The 21,824-nt window shown below is 31.6% G+C and overlaps 1 protein-coding gene across 1 annotated transcript in view; it reads right to left on the bottom strand.

Annotated features, from left to right (window-relative positions):
* Nucleotides 1-2,247: 2,247 nt before the first annotated feature.
* Nucleotides 2,248-21,824, bottom strand: part of LOC140447689 (serine/threonine-protein kinase OSR1-like) — a 186,302-nt gene continuing 166,725 nt past the window's right edge. The window contains exons 10-11 of the mRNA XM_072540486.1: nt 9,311-9,497; nt 2,248-3,560 (exon numbers count right to left, since the gene is read on the bottom strand). Of these exons, the coding sequence (XP_072396587.1) occupies nt 3,483-3,560; nt 9,311-9,497 (265 nt within the window). The 3' untranslated portion in view covers nt 2,248-3,482. The remainder of the gene's footprint in view (nt 3,561-9,310; nt 9,498-21,824) is intronic.

The raw sequence follows: 21,824 nt of genomic DNA, 5'->3' as shown, positions 1-21,824 counted from the left end.
AAGTTTACAGCCGAAAAGATGATCCGTATGATTTTTGATTTTATTTAATATAGGCTGCTTTGTGCTATTATGAACTTTAGTACTTCGGATATCTAGAACAAAAAGTCAGAATTTAGTAAACGAATAAAATTAAAAACACAAGAGAGAAAAATAAAAAGATATAGATCAAGGAGGTGCTGGAAAGCGATTATGAAAGATGTTGGAGACAAAAAGTAAAATTAGAAAATACAGGTAATTCAACAGAAAAAAGTGAAAAAAACCGTGGCTACAAGCTTTAAACATATTATGATTTCGATATTAAATGTTTCTTATCACTTCTTATTCTTTATTATTATTTTTTAATCTTTCGAGTTTATAAACTTTATTTTAAAAATTTAAGTAATAAATGTCATTCACAGTTACAGAAAACATTTAAACTTCACTTCCTACTTTAAATTACTGGATTATATTTGATGTACAAACTATACAATATTTAAACTATTCTAACAAAATACTAGCAAATTTTATCTGAGTACTTCGACTCCCATATAAATACCATAATAAGTGACTGTAAAAAACAAGGAGTGTAGTATAATTTTTATTGGACAATAAAAATCTTACAAAAAAGGCGCGCATGGCACTTGGGGAGTGAAGAAAGAATTGATTACTTCTTAAGGGCCCTATTCACATGCGGATATGTCCGACGGACATATATAAGCGTCAATACTTTCGAGGATTTGTTCGCTAGACGAAGAGTACCTGTGCAATTTGTATCAATTTTTATTCTAACCAAGGTAGTTTTATGTGTAATTTATATTACATTCAAATGGCATTCGCGGATAATAAAGCATCTTGGGAAAGTTTTATTTTGTTTCAAAAAATGAAGCCATGGTCGTGGAATGTAAAAAGTAAAGAATATTGTAACCGGCAATTGCGAAAAAAAAAACTCATATAAAGAATTAGTTGAAAAATGCCAAGAAATTTGCCTAGGTACAGATCATCTATCATACATACCTATCATCAAATAAAACTATATATCCTCCTACTTTGCTAGTTTCTTTTATTATTCATAGCACAGTGGAAAACAGATAAACACACAACGCAGGAACCAGTAGAACTGAGAGATTTGTCCGTGAATGTGTAACACCAACGAATTTGAAGACACATTTCCCTGTATATAAGTAACAACGGATTTATTCGTCGGACAGATCCGCATGTAAATAGGGCCCTTTAGAGCACGTTATTACTATATGTGGATTAATAAATTTTATGTCTGCTAATTATTGAATTGTTAATATTTTTAATAAGAACCCCACACATTTAAGGTCTTTAAAATTTAAAAATCTTAATTTTTTTCTTTAAAAAAATTTAGTTTAATGATTTTAGTAATTTTCAAAATTTGTTAAATATAATATAGAGTTTATTATTCAATATTATCTTGTATTCATGTTTAATTTCTTTATTTCGATTGTCATTATATTCTAAAAAATAGTATGCACATATCGACGAGCAGAGTATAAGTACACACACACACACACACACACACACACATATATATATATATATATATATATATATATATATATATATATATATATATATATAATATATATGTTAGGCATACCGAGCAATAAGAAGTATTCACTTCAAAAATATGAGTTTTAAACTACATACATTATAGTAAAATGTTTACACCAGCAACTGTCCGTCACGTTTATTTTGTTTAAATGGTTTTTATCTTTGTTTATTCCACGTCTATGGTTGTGACACTAGATGACTGAAGTTATAAGATTGTTATCGGTTACTTCATGTCCAGTTAATTTGGTCTGCAGCGGTAAATTATATGTATGTTAGCCAATATGTTTATGTTTAAGTGCTTTAATTGTGTCCAAAAGTTTATGTTTATTGATTTATATATGCTGAGTTCAGAATAAGGCAACATTGAATAATTAAGGTTTTAAAATATATTCTATAGGGTACAACATATATGAAGAAATGCAATTTGAAAGTTAACAATATATTTAGAGTTTATTATTTCTCACTTAGTAAATTTTCTCAAAGTAAAGATTAAAAAAACAGAATCAAATAGTAATAAACATTTTATGAATTGTCCGTTACGGTATCAAATGAGTTCAAATATATTTTAAAGCTGCCGTATTGTAGACAAATTTCTTTGAACATTTATATAGGCGGAAGATGAAACAATGCCACATTTTTTTATAAATTAGTAGCAGTGTTAATGACACCCTAAAAGGAAAATTGACCATATTTTAAATATTTAAATTTATTAACAAAATCGTTACAACGCATAAAATTACGACGGTACTAACTTATCCAGTTTTATTACATATTTCCATCTCTTACTAATTTTATTGATGCGATGCTTTTTCTTCTGTTACTAGACTCTTAACCTTTGGTAGTGGTGCGAATATCTCTCAAGAGACTAGGAGATAGTGATGACTTAAGATTCAGTTCGACCGATCTCAGTTACTGGATCTTTACGTCTTCAGGCCTTATTTGTAGATTTAATTGAACATGTTGGTCGTTTTTTATTCTTATGTTCAGTTAGATATCCAGATCCATTCACGTAATTAACAAAATATATTTACCTTCTCGTTCAAAAAGTAGAACCCTTAAACATCACATTCTATTCGGCCATAACTATTACGCCAAAGGACGATGGTGGTAAATACTTCGTAACATAATAGTTGTTTGAATTTAATGAATTTTTTTCAAGATTAAGTATAACAAAAATATGTTTGAGACTACATATATTACACTAGATAATACGGATAATGAATATTAATATAAAACAGATAAAGCTGAAAAGAATCAAGTAAAAAATAAAAAGATAATTTCTGATACAGATAAAACTTTTTAATTTTTCGAGAAATGATTATTATGACTTACTAACTTTTATCATAAGATAGTTTAAATACTTTGATTTCTTCTACATTTCACAAAGTTTGCATATAAAATAAACACATGTAGATGATTATCCCAATTAAAAACATAAATTATCTGCCAATATTATTTTTAAAACAAATAATAGTTACTTATTTGATTTGATTCCGATGTGTTTCTAAAAAGAGTAAATTTAGTTTTACCATTTTAAATTCTTAATAAAAACTCTTTTTCATTTATTATATCCACCTGAATGAGATCATTGCTGCGAATAAAATATCGCGCCACTACTGAAGGTTAAAAGATTTACAAATTCCTATCGGATGATAGGTTACAAGCAAAAAAACAGTAACTTGAATGTAAGATCCACAAATTTAGCCCACAATGTCTAAACAAAATATCACAAATAATTCCGAATTCCCATAAAAGAGCGTTTTTCAGAATTGTTTAAATAAGTAAATGGCTTTTTGGCCTACATGTTATTGGGCATAAAACCGAACTAATCTAATTTTTATAAAATCTATCTACAGTATGTACACAATGATCAGTAGATTCCAGAAAAAGTGGTATGCATCAGGAGAAAGAAAAACCAGTCTGTTTCAGTCCATTATGGAAATTTGGGCGAACCCTACAAGAGCCTTATCATCAGGAACTTCGTTGGGATGTAAGGGGGAATTCTGAAAAAAAAAATTAAAGTATCACGTTATATCAACAATTTATTTCGATACACTTAAATTTTCAAATTTGTATGATAAAGTAAAAAATACACAAAGTAATAAATTATTAAGTATCCAAAACTAATCCAGGGTGTATCATGAAATTTGCAGTACAATTGGCATAGTAAACATTACATCTCGTTTGTTTCTTCACTAGCTAAGTAGTTCCATTCAGAAGAAGATGCAATTAAAGGACTTTCTCATTGTTATGAAATAAAGTACAACTGTACGACTGTTACCGTAAGTTACAGTACAATGAACGCTACCATCCAGTGAATTCTACCACGTGGATTCAACATGGGGCTACCGCTTGAACATTCTGGACTGAATTGCGACGTATCGGACAGCAAGATCAGCAATTATAAAATTATAAAAACACCATGTAAATATCAATATTTTCAGTCTGATTTTTATTTATTGTATTGTTACTAAAATCTTTGTAAGTCGAAAATAAAAGTTTTAATTTTGAGTTCAGTTTTAAAAAAAGTGTTTTTCCCAAGAACATTCATAATTCGTACAACCGGAATGCATTTGGGTTGAATGCAATATTATGCATTCGGGAATAATTGGAATATAGTTCGATCAAAGAAAAATCTGACCAAAAAAAATACTAAAGGAAGGATGAAAATTTGGGACTAGGTAGTTGAATGAACGTTTCTATTATTATATAAGAAGTTTACAATACTACAGCACGCAAATTTTGCAAAAAGATTGATTTTTCTTTAATCCTGCTGTTTCGTTCGAGTCAACTATACAAGTGTGCTGTTCGGGCCAATATGCCCCAACCATGGTGTACGCGCCTTAAAATAAGATAATGGTACCTACTAAATAAAAATTTATTAACAAAAAATTATAGTTAAGTAAACAAAAATAATGTTTTTGAAAGTAAATTGAAAAACAAACAAACAAAAATGAAATATTTTTTTTTATTAACAGAAAAAAATTTCTTCAAACTTTAATTCGGTTTACAACCAGTAATAAAACGACAGTAATAAAAAGAAATTAAAAATATGTTTAGGGCATATACAACTTAAAATACGGATTTTATTATAATTTTTTGAGCAAAATTTACACCGCGCTCGTTTAGCAGGCGGAGTCAGTTTGCCCCTAGTTCATTGTTCATTGGAATTTCTATTTTCAGATAATATTATATATAAAATATTTGAAGACTGGAGAAAAAGCTGTTTGAGAGAAATCATATGGAAAATTTGATCCGTCCACGCTGCTATATTGTTGTGATGACAAAGTTTTTGGGTTTTTATCTTTTTATAAACAAAATGGTTATATTTTTTATTGTGTTTATTGTGTTTTATTGCCAGAAAATGATTGTGTGAGTATCTACGATGACTCTCGACAGTAACAGTCAATAATATTCGTTGTTTTATGTGTGAAAGAATTTTAGAATGATAATGACAAAGTAGTAATTGTCAAATGTGGAATTGAAACATTAAGTAAGTTTAGAAAGAAAATATGTGTCTTTCATATCTATGTGTCGCTTTTGGACTGCCATGGAATTAAGTGCATAAAAATATGTATTAAAAAGTTCAGAAACGTTCTCATGTAATTTTATTACTCCAAATCTTAATGCATGGAAATTTATAAGAATGAAAAAGATTTGCAGATCAATATACGGTTTTCTTAATTTTAAAATAAAATGTACTATTTGGGGTAAAGGAAAAATATTAGAGTGGGACCAGGCGGTATACTTCAAACGGTTAGAAAAGCTAGGTTGTAAATAAAGGACCCTGGCACTTTTCTTACATATGTAACAGTGGTTTCAGATAAATTGGCTGAAACTTTGCAGAGAGGTAGCTTTGGTTATGCTGATCAACAGTTATTATTGCCCCAAGACTCAGAAATCAGTTGTTTATGAGTTACAGACGTTTAAAGTGCTGGTTTTTAATCCATTTGAATAATATCTATTTGTAAAAAATACAGGGTATTCGTAAATACGTACAACAAACTTCAAGGAATGATTTTGCATGAAAAAATAATGACAGTTTGCTAGATAAACGACTTTATTTTTCTTACAAACTGACGATTTATTTATTGTTCTAAAACCGGTTGAGATATGAACAAATTCGGTGAGCTTTAAGAAAAAAATAGTACGCCACTGAGATATTTTAAATTAAAAATCATTTTTAAAATCTTCATTTAATTTGTGACAAAAATCTTTCTTCTTTTTTTTTCATATGAGGCGCCGTTTTTATGCAAAAATAATAAGAGATATTTCCAGATTGAAATTATTTTATAAAAACCCAGAATTCGTATCAGTTATTATTTTTGTTGACTCACTTATTATTCAGCTTTATGTAAATAATAGAATAATAAAAACAAATATTTAGCAAATCAAATATTTATTTCAAAATGTTTGTATATGTTCAATATATTTGTTTGCATTTACATACATTTTTGTAATGTAATAAACTTTTTAATCGGAGACATAAATTTACATTAAAATTGAAGATTTTCAAATTATTAACATTATTATTTCTCGAAATACAGCACATTAATGAAGAATAAACTTTTTTTGACAAATAGAGGTGCTGTAGTACTGTAAACTTTTTCTTATATATTTTATTTTCTTATATATTTATTTCTTCCTTTATCTTTTTTGAGGTTTGGCAAAATTTTGTGTTGTTTGATCGGGCAAATAAATAAAATAAAGAGGTTGATGTTTAACAATTAATTACACTTACCACATTTTAAACTGAATCAAATTCAAAAAGAGAATCGCCGTGTGTGTTAATAATAACGGGTTCAATTAAATTGTCACGAATATTGCCAATTTTCCACATATTCACTTTTATGATAATATGCTCAACACACTTCTTCAATTGTGTTTACTCATGTGACTTATGATGCCACTTCGAAATAGTTTGCTAATATCGTCTACATTGTAAATAGTGTTTGTATAAATTGTGTATGTATTTTAAATTAGCGTGCCACTTCCCACCTCTTATTTTGTAAAGCACAGCATATCCGATGTGCGGACCTGTGCTGTGCTGAGAGAGTACAAAAAGATGGCGAATTCGTTCAACAGCGTGTAACTTTTGTGTGAATAAAGTTCATGTAAATCATAGTTTTTCATCATTCAATGCACATTTACTGAAGTGTTTTCATTCCCTCTACAGTGTTTTTTCGGACAATTGCCCCTTAACTGAACTCAAATTAATTCTCCTTTCTCTCTTTTCATAAAGCATCTTTTGATACGTTTATACTTTTGTAAATAAGACACTATAGCAAATTTGCTTTACGCTAACTACTTGTTGCCAAAATAACCTAGAATGATAAATGGCATAGTGAATAGCAAATGATAGCCTCTTTTGAAATCTATTTTCTTCCCTGACTTGTCTAATTTGTTATAGTTTCTTCTTAAAAATGTGATTTACTATAGTGTTTTTCATATTTGAAACCCACTTATTTGAAAGTTTCATAACATTATTCTAGAGAAATTCAGATATACCATTTTTCAAAGTAAAAACGTTGCACGTCACAATTTATATAAAGTGACGTCACTTATATTTAAAATTTCCAGAACGTCAACCTTATAGTTCAAATTTTCCTAACACAGCTAATAATATGAAACCCATACGGAACTGCTCGATCTTTCATAGGCGTCAACATGGTATAATAATCAGAAAAATGTAGTCATCATTATATTGGGAATTTTAGAATTATATTGATTAAATAACCAAAAACATTTGTTATTATTAATAATATAAATTTTATGAAATAACTCTTAAGTCTAATATTCCATGAAATAATAATTTTAATTAAATAGATTAGACTATTTAGTTTAAATTAATTTAAATTAAATAGATATTTACTATTAATGCTCTAAAAAGAGGTATGTTTAAAATTTAGAATATATAATTTTGTATTAAAATATTTTCTTATGTATTTTGGTGTGCTGCAGTAGTCTTAAAACTAAGTGTATTTACTGTTAATATAACAGTTTGACAAATAGCTGACATTTTAAAAATTCCTCACTTACTAACTATTCTGATGTTATGGCAACGCTGTGGGGTTCTGACGTCGTAAATCTTGAATGACGTGCAATCATTTTTATATGAAACATTCTATAGTCTGTGACTTTTACAGCACCAGTTAATTTTACAATATCATTAACACTTGCACCTGGATTCTTGGTTTTCAATAATATATAAAAAATGAGTAGAGTTTTTCGTGTTCTTTAATTTTAGTCTATCACTTGCAGTCCTTTTAATCATACTTCACTTTATGTATATTCAGTGACATTAGAAGTGTTACACCCAGAAGGAATAACTTTTTGAACTTAATTTTTTTGACTATATTTAAAACATGCTATGATAACAATACCAATGTTTTATCTTTTCTACTTTTTGTAAAAATCAAGTTTTATCTGTAATTTTTTTTCTGAAGAGACCGATTTGTGAAAACCGGTTCATATAGAAATTTTTAGTTATTATTCCTCAGTCTAATTGTATTCAGTGTAAGAAAATGTCTTGAGTTTGAAGATACCAAAATTAAAACCATGTCAGCGATTTCGACAGGGGTAGAATTATTGCGTATAGAGATATGGGTTTGTCATCTCGCAAAATTGATCGTCGTGTTAATTGTACGGCAACGACGGTTATGCGTGTCTATCATGTGTGGACAAACGAAGATAGAGGAACACGAAGACCAACTGGTCAACAGAGCGTCAAGATAGGCGCTTTAGATTACTGACTCTGCAAGACCGTTTTGTTACTACGCGTCAGATTGCTGACCAATGGTTTGGAGTAGCAGGTAGATCTGTTAGTATGTGTACACTATACCGTCGCATTCTAGTCTTCGGACTGGTTTCATTCCGCCCACGACTAGTGCTTCCTTTGACGGCGAATCACTGTCATCAACGTTTGAATTGGTAAGAAAACGGCAGCATTGGGTGGCAGAATGGCGTAATGTAGCATTCAGCGATGAATCACGATTCTGTTTAGGAATGCATGATGGTCGTAGGATGGTAAGACGCCGCCGTGAAGAGCGACCAGATATCGGGTTTGCTGTTGAGAGGCATGTACACAGGACAGTTGGAGTAAGGGTTTGAGGGGCTATTGCCTATGGTAGCCGATCACAACTTGTGTTTATTCGAGGCAATATGACAGCTGCGCGTTATGTTGATGACATCTTACAAACTACTTTACTGCCTTATCTTGATGGCTGTCGAGACGTCCTTTTTCAGCAAGACAATGCGCTCCCCCATATTGCTCGTCAAACTATGGACTTCCTTCAAGTAGCTGGCGTTAATGTTTTGGCGTGGCCGCCCCGGGCTCCGGATTTAAATCCTATCCAACATGTATGGGATATGATGGGAAGGAGACTGTCACAGTTAATACATGAAGTTCAAGTTGCTTGGAATGAGGTTCCACAATCAGACATCGATCATCTCATTTTGTCAATGCCGAAACGTATACAGGAGTGTATTAATCTACGGGGTCGCCAAACACATTATTAATTTTTTTTGATTACTTGTTAATAAAAATTCTTGACGTTATCGTTTCATTGATGCATAAAAAATTAAGTTCAAGAAATTATTCTTTCTCGGTATAACACTTCTAATGTCACTGAGTATATAGACGTAGAAAGCTTTTCCTCTTGGTAATTTTCGTCATGAATTTATTTATACTTCGACAATACACTACTTTGCGTTTCTTCTAATTAGTAAAAATGACAAAAATGATAAGACTTACCAATGGGAAAGTTACAACTTTCATAACATTCCTCTGGTCAATCAACTTTTGAAGATTTATCGTGATAGCCACAATATCCTTTCCATCTACCAATCCTGCTCCGACTAACTCGCTTGCTATGCCTTCGGCGGAATCTTTGCCTACTGCAAATTCGAACCTTATATCGTTCAATTCACGTTTGGCATTCCTAAAAAGCAGATTTAATTTTTATGTAAATTCAAATATAGGTACTTTGTACTGAAGTGATCATTATTAAAATAAAGGCAATAACAAAAATATACAATAAAACTTTTTATGTATTATACTAAGAAAAAGGACCAAAGAAATGCGAAATACAAATTCTTTAATATCAATACTCCGTCTACATTCTTATTTCAACAGTTACTTCGAAAATTTAAAAAAAAATAATACATCCTGCAGCATATAATGCTGACTTGAGCTAGAAATAAAGAAATAATGTTAAAGCATACGTTATTCAATGAATCGAATAGAATGTCCCAAGATGCGCAATCTCAATATATACTAGTAATGTATATTATAGTAATGTAACAAAAGCCAGCCTGAATTGTCCTACTGTTTGTTAAGAATCTTAGGTTTAAAACATCAGTAAACCACTTAGATTAGAATTTTATAAGGCTAAATACACAAGCTGTTGAAAGACTGAGCCAAAAAGAGAGAGTGGGGAAAACAATAGGAGATATTTGCGCATATCCATACCAGATTCGTAATATGAAATGTTTCCAATTAATATTAATTTAACTGTATTAATCTAGACCTAGAGAATACGCTCGCGAAACGAAGTACTAATTTTTCGTGGGTTTTATACTAAGATTATCCAAATTGTTTATTAAATACCCGTAAAAACTTAGGTAAGTAGGATATAGGGATGAGAGTGGAAGTTAATATCGGTTACAATATTATTTTAAAGTCCGAAATTTTAAAATGTATAATATATGTCTGAATTGTCCTTATAAATGAGACAGATAAAATTAAAGATTTTTTGTATTAACAAGTAACACAACAAAATAATTTGTTAAAGATGATTTTGAAAACGATTTCCGAGGTGGATATCGAAACGTCAAGTATTGAATTAAAATTGTGGTTTATTCCTATTATCTATAATAGATAACCATATAATATATTCTCAATATATTATATGATTATCTATTATAGATAATAGGTATTTCTTTTTATCATTCTTAGAGCATTTGCTAAGATCCTCTACACAAATATAACATACTTTGTGAGGAAGTTTTTTTAAAATATATGTGTATATTTAGCCCGTATTCTTATTATAAATTCTATCAATTTTTTTAGGCCCTTTAAAGAAATCGTAATCATGACTTTAATGAAAAACTTACATGTTTGTTACCTATATAAATGAGTACATTTTCGCATGGGTCGGTGTTCTGGACAAGTCCTTTTACATGTAATATTTTCTAACTCTATAAACTTCACGTTTCTTATTTTTATTCAAATAATTGTTCTGCTCAAATTTCTTTTAATTTTATTAATTTCTTAATTATCAGTTTTATTTTAATATTTTTTCTAAAAATAGTTGGCGCTCAACTTTTATTTTAACTAAATACTTTGTTTAATTATTATTCTTCAATTTAAATTTTGAACTATTTCAGTTTTATTCTCATTTACCGTTTGTATACACCCGCATGCTAACTTTAATCTAGTTCCAACAAGCTAGAAAATTTGTTTATGTGTTAGCATTTCCGATAGTCAATGTCACATATCACTTCAAACTAATTGAAGCAAGGATATATTTTTTATAAATTTAAAGTAGAATTTTCTTTTTCTTCCTCTTTATAAGCAATTCTGCTTGTACATTGGGAGGATTAATACCTCTATGGAAGGTTGTCACTCCATCTTTTGCGCGGTCGTCCGATACTTCTTTTGCCGATTGTAACTTGTACCATGCTATTTTGACGACACGGATCTCCTCCATTCTGCTTATGTAGTCATTCCATTCTTTTTTTCTATTTTTTGACCATTCATTTATTCACTGTACGTTACATTTTCTTCTAATGTCTTCACTTCGCTTTCGGGTCCTCAGCGTATTTCCTGTAATTCTTCTCAGTACTCTCATCTCTGCCGTTTCCAGTAGCCTTTGCATGTGGCTGTGTCGGGTCTTGTTTCTGAAGCATATGTCATTATTGGTCTTCCACTCTCTTTATAAATTCTTGACTTCACCTAACTGTTAATGTGTCTGTTTCGCCATAGTGTTATTAAGGCATCATGTCAGTCTAATTGCTTTTTGTACTTGATCTCTCACTTCTTTGTCCAGATCTCCATAGCTAGACAGTGTAATTCTCAGGTATTCCCAGATTTCTGAGATGAGATAGTCATATCAAATTCCCAGGTACTTTATTTCCATTACTTGTTCAATACTGATGCCATCAATTTCTATTTTATATCTGGTTGGTTCTTTGCTGACTACTATTGTTTTAGTTTTCTGAGATGAGATTGTCAAATTAAATTCTTTTGCTCTTATGTTAAATCTGTGGACCAGTCTTTGCAGACTATCATCTTAGGCTATTAATATTGCGTCGTCTGCGTAACGGAGTATGTTTATTTCTTTGTTTCCCATTCTGTATCCACTTCCTTTGTTAATACTTGTGATGATTTCATCCATGATTAAATTGAAGAGTGTGGGGCTCAATGAATCCCCTTGTCTTATTTCGCTACCTATTTTTATAGGTTCTGTAAGCTGTCCATCTATTCTGACTACCATTTCGTTGTTTAAGTAGATGTGTTCGATAGTTTTTATAATATTTAGGGGAATTTCTCTATTATACAGAAGATTGATTACATCTTTGAATCTTACTCTGTCAAACACTTTCTTTAGGTCAATCAGACATAGAAATGCTGGTCTATTATACTCTAGTGATTTCTCAGTAATTTGCTTTATAACAAATATTGCATCTGTACACGATCTTCCACTACGAAAACCCTGTTGTTCATCTGCTAAACTTATCCTCTGATTTATTAGCACTTGTAGATTAGTAGAATTTTAGTTCATAAAACGATTTTATTTGTTCATCTTCTTCTTGTGGCAAGTTTAATATTTTACACATATTTATTGTTCTATATTCTTAGTTCTCGATTTTATTTTAATAGTTTTTTATTATAATAATAACATAACATATCTATAAACCTCTTCTTCTACTAGTGCCGACTCAACTAATGAAGTTTGCAATGGCTATAACCATTGCAAATTCGTCTTTATCTTCTGCTTTTCTTAAAAGCATGTGTGTTTAACCAGATTAAGTGGCGAATCTTTTTCAGCCAAGATATGTTTTATCTACCAGGATTTCTTTTTTACTTCGACTCATAATAAGCTGCAACAACTCATACTTCTCATTTCTAAATATGTGCCCCAAATATGTTGTATTTATTCTTTTAATGGTGCTAGAAGTTGTCAGTCTCTTCCCATTCTGTGCAATACCATTTCGTTCGTAATATCATCGGTCCATGGTATTTTCAAAATTCTTCTAAAAAGCCACATCTCAAAAGCTTCCAGCTTTCTCATTAAGTTAACATTAACAGTCCAAGCTTAAACACTATAAAGAAGAATATAGTGGATATAACATTTTATTACCATACGATATCGGATTTGCAGATTGAGACTTTGGTAATTTAGAAATTTCCTCATCTTCAAAAAGGCTACTCTTGATTACTCTATTCTTGATAGAATTTCTGATTTAGGATTTAGATCCTCAGTAATCCAGACTACTAAGTACTTCATTTTGTCCACTTGTTCAATATCTTCATTTTTTATCTGGATCCTTGTTATGACTTTACCCCTCTTACTGATAACCATGGTTTTTGTTTCCTTTATGTTTATTGTTAAACAAAACTGTTCTCTAGTATCACAAACCGTAGTGTCGCCATAATGAATGTTGTTTATATTTTCACCATTTATCTTGATCCTTTTTGTACAGTTTTCAAATGCTTGTGTAAATAACTTTTCGAAGTATATACTAAATAGTAATGGTGAAAGTACACAGCCTTGCCTCACAACTCTACTTATTTGTTGCGTATCCGTGATATCTTCATCTAATGTTACCACTGTCTGTTGGTTCCAACAGAGATTTCTCACTATGTTAATATCATTTTTGTCGTGCCCCTTTCGCTTAAGACATTCTATGAGAATGATATGTTTAACTTTGTAGAAAGTTTTCTTATATTATATAAATGCGACAAAAAAATCTTTTTGTTGGTCTCTACATTTTTGAACAAGAGCTGTAAAACTATACAGAGCTTCTACTGTTCCGAAGCCATTATGAAAGCCAAACTGTCTATTACTCATATCCGCTTCAAACCTTCTGAATATTCTTTCATGTATAACCTTTAAAAATGTTTTCAATAGTTGTAACATTAAGCATTACAGTGATTGGGATTCTTGGTTTTTGGTAGCGGAACAAAGGCCAATAGTAGCCATACTGTAGGTATCTCACCAGATTTGTACATGTATCAACCACGCTTCGTTAAAACCTTTTAAAGAATATGCAGATAGAATCTTTTGTTTCAATTCATTTTTAATTTTTATAATCGACTTTAAATTTGTTTTAATAATTAAATTCATATATACTTGTGCAAATCATATTGTCATTGCCATTGTTAATTTTTTTGTATAATTATTAATTTTTTGGAACCTCATAAAAAGGCAAGACATTTAGCTTTATGCTGTCGGCTAACAAGATTTCTTGTGGTTATTTTTTTATTGGGCCTTTTCTTGTTGTCCCCCTTTTTGATCAGACTCCCTAATTAACACCACGTGGTGTTCACCACAACAACTACTGGATAAAGGGATGTAGTAAGCTATCATCCTAGTTACTACACTACAGCCAACTAGCATTATTGCCAACACCAATGCTGCTACCATTACAGCCAAAATCCATGCTGCCGCTACTATAGCCTACATGTATCTTCATTTGAAGCTACAACCAGCTCTCCTCAGGAAATAACAGTATCTCTGTATTAGCCTAAGTATATTTTTACATTTATTTTATTGTAAAGCTTAGGCAAGATTCGCTCACTAAATTTTGGGTTTCTTTTAGATGGTTGCTTAATTGGTACAATTTATATAAAACATTAAGTTTTAAAGATAAAAAGGGGCTAATAACTATAGATTATTTGTAGAAGGATAAATAAAGGGATTAGGACATACCTGAGGGTATTAAATTGCTTGTGGGTTTCTCTGAAAGGAAATATAAAGGGATAACAAAATTGTGCTGTTTTAATTTAAATTAAGTAAAAATTTTTAATAATTAGAGCTTCATTAATAAAATAGTTTCATACACTACGTGGAGTAGTAAACGCAGTCTCATGCGTCTGTATTAATAAAATAAAATAAAATGGAATCGATTGGAATCGGATCGAATAGATTGGTATATCATCGGATCGCCGAATCGAATCCAATCGATTGGACTCAAATTGAATCGAATGGAATTGACTCATATCAAATCGATTGGGATGGAATCGAATCGATTTGTGGTGTTAAATAGGTGTATACCCATGGTTTGAATTGGTCGGTATTGTAACAGTAGGTGAACATTTTACATCATTCGTCCCAGTCATCCTTGCGTTCGTTGATAAAGTATCTGACATTCGTTTAACGTTCTGTGCAGTTTTCGTACTTCCAATCGTTTGTGGGTTGCCGTTGAGTTGTGTCTGGTGTTGAGGATTTGTGTCAAGTTCGACATTATTTCGGTTTTATATTCTATACCTTGATTCGTTCTTCTTCTTCTTCGCGTGCCATATCAGAATTATCCGACGTTGGCGATCACCATTGCGAAGGCTTCTCGATCTTCTGCAATATGGAATAATTGTCTTGCATTTGTTATCTGTGTCCATTCACGAATGTTTTTTAACCAAGAAACTTGTTTTCTTCCTACACCTCTACGGCCCTCTATTTTACTTTTAAGGATCAGTTGTAATATTTTATATCGACTTCCCCTTACTATATGTCCCAAATAAGACATTTTTCGATGTTTAACGGTCTTTAGCAGTTCTCTATCTTTGTTGACGCTCCTTAGTACTTCTTCATTAGTTTTCCTTGCTGTCCAAGGTATCTTCAGCATTCGTCTATGAACCCACATTTCCAATAATTCAATTTTGTTCATGATCGATACTTTTAGCGTCCACACTTCTGCACTATACAAAAGTACGGACCAAACATAACACTTAACCATTCTTTGTCTTAGTTCTAAACTGAGATGATTATTGCAAAGCAATGACTTCATTTTCATAAAGTAGTTTTAGTCATTGCTATTCTACGTTTTATTTCTATGTCTGGATCTAGTTGGTACGTTATCACAATTCCCAAATATGTCATTTTGTAGACTTTCTCAACTTGGACTTCGTTTAATTGAAGCTTTGCATCGGGATGTGGGTCACGACTAAATAACTAAAAATTTGGTTTTGTTTGAGTTAATTTTTATGCCCATTTCCTCTCCTACCTCGTGAATACGATCAAGCAGAATTTGGAGACCTTCAATTTTATCTGAAAGAATTACTGTATCGTCTGCATATCTAATCACATTTAGTAGTTCCCCGTTGACTTTTATTTCATATGGTTGTCTCTCAAGTGCCTTTTTAAATAACTGGTCTGAGTAAACATTGAACAATGTTGGGCGACAAAATGCAACCTTGTCTGACTCCTAGTTGTATGGAGATTTCATCGGTGTAGTTATCTCCAATTTTTACGATAGCAATTTGATTCCAGTACAAATTTTTAATGACAAGAAATCGTCTTGTCATCTATTTAGATATTCTTCAGTATTTGCATAAATTTTACATGCTGTACTTTATCGAATGCCTTTTCGAAGTCCAGTAAACATGCAAATACATCTTTTTTTTGGTCACGGCATTTTTGTAATAGGATGTTAAGCGCAAAAAGTGCTTCTCTGGTTCCCATAGCATTTCAAACCAAATTGGGTATCTTCGAGATCTTCTTCGAATTTGCGTCTAATTATGTTGTGAAGTATTCTTAGGAAAATTTTAAGAGTGTGGCTCATTAGGCTAATTATCGATATTCTGAGCATTTTCTCGCATTGTGTTTTTTAGGTATTGCGACAAAGATGTATTTGAGCGAATCTGTGGGAATCACTCCGGTGTTATATATAAAAAGTCTTACTACTACTTTTATGTTATCATCCTCTATTAGTTTCAGCAACTCAGTTGGTGTATCATCTGGACCACAAGCTTTTCTAATTTTAGCATTATTTATAGAGTGTTCTACCTCACATTTCATAATTTCTGGACCGTCAGTATAGTTTTGGTAGAATTTCGTCAATATTATTCCTGTCATCTTCAAATAACTCTGATATATACAGCTACCATTCTTTTCTTATTTCGTGCTCATTTACAATAGTTTTGTTATTATTGTCAACGAGTACAGAGGGAACTCGTTTTTTAAATATTTACTCACGTCTTTTAGTTTTTTGTGCATATTAAATAAGTCGTGTTTAGATATTACATCCTCCATTTCGTCGCACCTTTCTCTCATCCATTTTTCTTTGGCTAATTTGATCTCCTTTTTTATTCTTCTCTACAGGTGTCTATATTCTGTTTCATTAGATTTTATTAGTTGACGTTGTTCCATTAATTTCAAGATGTCGTCTGTCATCCATTTATTTTTCTTGATTAAGTTTTTTCTATAATCATTGTTTGTAGAGATTTAATTAACTTGGTTTTTCCATAAATTCACTCCATAGTTCTTCTGGATCTTCTAGTTGTTCTCCGATGTTGTTTATTCTATTGTTAAATTCTTTTTTAATGTTATGTTTTATGTTTATATCGTCAAAGTTAAGTACATTGGTTTTTGGTTTTTGTCGCTGAATTCGTTTTAACCTTCGTTTAATATCTGCTAAAAGTGGTTGATGATCAGATCCAATATTTTCATATCTTCAGATCCGTTCTTATTTGTTTCGTCATTCCGTAGGTAGATATGATGTTTTCAAAGATTCCTCTGGCTACTGTATGCACCTTGTCCTGTACTGAGATTCTTAATGCGTACTTCGTTAATTCACAAAGCATTGTAATGCAGTACCGGTTCCCTTCTTTGCTCCGTGGGAACGTGCCTATCGTGTCAATGTATACTATGTCCCAGAGTTTTTTTTTATGTGCCTGTTAATACAAAATTCCTGTTTATAGCCCTTCTTTGGTTTATTGACTTGACATTTATGACAGTTTTTGATGTATAGCCTTAGACCTTTTTCCACATTTATTCATATAAAATTTGCTTTTAGCTTCTATATTAATCTATTATTTCCTATGTGACCCCCAAACATGGGGTGGTTATGATATGTTTCTATTAATTGTTGCTTTTCTTTTTTTTTTTCTGTTATCATTTTAGATACTCCACAAATACATAGTTCTACATTTTTTAATCGTTTGTTTCCTTCCTCCATGAATTCTTTAATTGTGCATTTCTTGAAAATAATATCGTTCGTGTATATCTTTAATCTTTTAGTTACTCTAGCCTCCGTAAGCTGATTTCACTTTCTCAACGTCTGACCTCGATCAAAGTGGTTAAAGTCGGTAGGTAGTTTTTCGCAAATCTTGATCCTGTTTTTGATCCGTATGCTCAGCCTTAGCGAGATGTGGCTATCCTCAAAGGACAGAATTGGCAGTTTAGGTGCTTCTAAGTTATTTAGTAACTTTCTTACTACTATTTTTTACTGTGGGTTTCTGGCAGTTTTTTATTGGAGATGGGGTTTTTCCCGTTACCATTTTGCCATCGCTTCTTTTTTTGCTTGAGCCCTTGTTATTGCTATAAGATGTGAGTATTGTCTACGTACAAGTTTTTTAATTGTTCCACAGATATTCTGGTATTATTAGTTCGTTCATCTCTTTTCTTTGTCCTCTGATCATTCTCCATATTTCTTTTTGTGTTCCGTAGAAGTCGTGTTCCGCCTGTTTTGAGAAGCTCTGCCAGTTTCCCTTTTTATTTGTCTAACTAAAGTATTCGTTTCATTTCTGATTCGTTTATAGTGGTTGTATACCTGTTGTGTTTGTTGTGTTCTGTATTGTAAAAAGGCTTTCTTCTTTTCTTCGCATTTTGTCTTCACTTCCTCTCTAAACTATGGTGTTTTCTTTTTTGATATGTTAGTGTTCGTTACTTTCCTCTCTCCAAGTGATTCTGTTGCTGCATTAATTATGTTATTTTTGAGTTTTTCCCAGCTTTCCTCGATGTTATCGTTTCATATTTCATTCCCAGCGATCTTGTCTGATATTCTTTTCGTGTATAAGTATTCCGTGGATTCCGTATTTAGTCCTTCGACTTTGATTTTCGTTTGTGTTGGCGCCGCTCTCTTGGGGGGGGGGGGGCGGTAAGTATTTCAGGATGATTCTTATTTTAGATATTACTAGGCTATGGTCGCTATCTATATCTGCTGAGTCGAGGCATCTTACGTCGATTATTTTCGATGGATGTATACCTCTGTTGGTTATAACATAATCTATCGTAGATCTTTGTCCACGGGTGTTATTAAATGTATATTTGTGTTAGTCTTTGTGGTCAAAAAATGTGTTGTTTATTCTTAGTTCGTTATTCGTGCAGAAGTTTATCATCAGTTCTCCATTTTCGTTTTTGACATACTCGTTATGTTTTTGCTTAATTCCGGGTATTACTTGATTGCCTATTCGACCGTTAAAATCCCCCAATCTTATCATCTTCCCTCTGACTTGATCGGAGAAGGGAAAATGAAAAGCACAAAAAGTCACTGAAAATAAAAAATATAGTGATATAGTAAAACAATCGCAATAAGAATTGGAAACAGAAAATACATTAAAAATTATATTAGAACAACTCATCAAGATAGATGATAAAATAACTCACATAGAATTAAGAGTAACTAGACTAGAACATAGCGCTAAAGGAGCAATACCAAAAATTAGAAACGGCTAAGCAACTACGAATCATGGAATGGAATGCCAATGGGCTTCTACATCAAAATGAGCTGCAAGCAATCCCAGATACAGAGGAAATTAATTTGTGTCTCATATCTGAAACACATTTCACTAAACAATCTTTCATAAAGTTTAGAAGGTACAGGGTATACTACACTATACATCCTGACAATGCAGCAGAAGGAGAGAGCGCAATATTAATAAAAGATTTCATAATATTAATAAAAGATATTATAAAAGATATTAATAAAAGAACATTCAACATTATGAGGAGCTAAAATATAAAAAACTACAGTATATACAAATGTAAACAACTACAGTATCTGTCAAACTCAATACTAATTGCGAAATTAATGTATGCTAATAGCCCCTTAAGCATTCCATTAAAAAAGAACAATATGCAGAATATATGACAAGTTTGGGAAAAAGATATATCATTGGAGATGACTTTAATGCAAAGCACACACACTGAGGATTAAGCCTGACACCAACTGAAGGAAAAGAATTACTGGCAGCCATGAAAGAACAGAAATATCAAGTAATATCAACAGGTAGACCGACTTATTGGCCAACAGATAGAAACAAAAAACCGGACTTAATTGATTTCTTCGTTATTAAGAATATATTATCCAATTATATAGATATTAATGAAGGTTCTAATATGAATTCAGATGAGATGAGGAAGTAGAGTTGTTTGTTCAAAATACAAAAATCAGCATGGAAAAGTACTCCTACTCTAAGATCAAAAGTACAGGGAAACAATTATCCCAAAGAAATTAAAAAGTAATTGAATAAAAAAGAAAACTAAGAAGGAAGTGGCAACAAACCAGAGCTCCCCAAGATAAAACAAATTTGAACAATGCTAATCAAAAACTGAAAGAGAGATTCAAAACATAAAAATGAGTCAATCGGTTCTTATCTGAGAGAGCTAAAGGATGATAGCAGCACTGAGTACTTTCTATGGGAAGCAACAAAAAGGCTAAAAGGATCAGTAACCAAATACATTGAAACCGTATGATGACCAAATTAATGATCAAATATCGTTAGAGCCTAATCAACCAGAAGACAGAATCAGACCAACATCCCCGAAGGAACTAGCTGATAAAATAAAAGACCATATACATTCTAAGAAAGCACCAGGATATGATCTTATCACTGGAGAATTATTAAAAAACCTGCCTCATAAAGCCATAGTCAAATCGACCAATACCATCAATGTTGCATTTAGATTGAGATATGTCCCAAATTTATGGAAAATAGCTGATGTTATATTGATACCAAAACCAGGGAAATCGCCACATGAAGTCTCCTCATATAGGCCATTATCACTTTTACCAGTAATGTCGAAGCTTTTTGAGTAAATCCTTCTCAAAAGCATGAAACCAATAATAGAAGAGAAAAAAATGATTCCAAGCCAATAATATGGCTTTAGAAATAAACATTTTATGATTGATCAGGTACACAGAATTACGAAAAATCGTTAGAAGAAAAGAATTTTGTTCTACAATCTTTTTAGACACAGCTAAAACCTTATACAAAGTATGGCATGAAGATTTAATATACAAACACAAAATTCTTATGCCTAAACAATATTCAAAAATTTTGCAGTCAAATATATCTTATAGATATTTTAGAATTAAGCAAGAAGACGTGTACATAGATCTAAAAGAAATCAAAGCAGGAGTCCTTCAAGAAAGCGTTTAGGTTCGGTCCTCTACCTATTATACACATACGATATACCTGAACTAGAAAATGATACTACAGCCACATTTGCATGATACTGCTATCCTAGCAGTACATGATACCAGCGAAGAAACAGCAGAAAAGTTGCAGTTGCCAATAAATATAATCCATTATTGGACTAAAAAATGGAAAACGAAACTAAATGAATCTAAACCATTCAGGTCAATTTTACAAATAAAATGCATCTTCCGCAAAATACTTAGGTATTACACTTGATGCAATACTTCGCTGGAAAGTCCATATTAAGAAAGGAGAGGAACTTTGTATCCATTACAAAAAAATGTATTGGCTGATGGGAAGAAACTCAGCATTGTCCATACATAATAGACAACTACTATACAAACAAATACTGAGACCAGTACGGACGTATGATTGCCAACTCTGCGACTGTGCCAAGTCAAGTAATATCCAGATCATTCAGAGATTCCAGAATAAAGTGTAAAGGAACATCGTTGATGCTCCTTGGTACATCAGAAATGTCGATTTCCACAAGGACCTCGAGATGAAAGATGTAGATAAAGTTATCAGGTTAGATGTAGATAAAGTTATCATTAAGAAGGGCAGGTAGCCACGAACAACGGCTCCATAGTCATGTAAACATCGAGGCCATTCAGCTCCTCGATAATACTGGATTAGAAAGAAGACTTAAACGAAGAAAACCATTTGAGTGCTTTGTTGTTAGCTATAGTGCATAGTCGTTAGATAAAATAAGAGGACACTAAAGTTTTAAGCTATTAGAATTTATGTATGATTTAATAATTTAAGTCAAAAAAGAATTGATAATTGGTCAACTGTGACCAGATTTCAATGGTATTAACACATCTTAGGTGTTCAATAAAAGAAA

The sequence above is a fragment of the Diabrotica undecimpunctata genome, chromosome 8 (assembly GCF_040954645.1).
Source record: "Diabrotica undecimpunctata isolate CICGRU chromosome 8, icDiaUnde3, whole genome shotgun sequence".
In the NCBI taxonomy this organism is placed as follows: Eukaryota; Metazoa; Arthropoda; class Insecta; order Coleoptera; family Chrysomelidae; genus Diabrotica; species Diabrotica undecimpunctata.
This window is presented reverse-complemented; position numbering and strand designations above follow the sequence as displayed.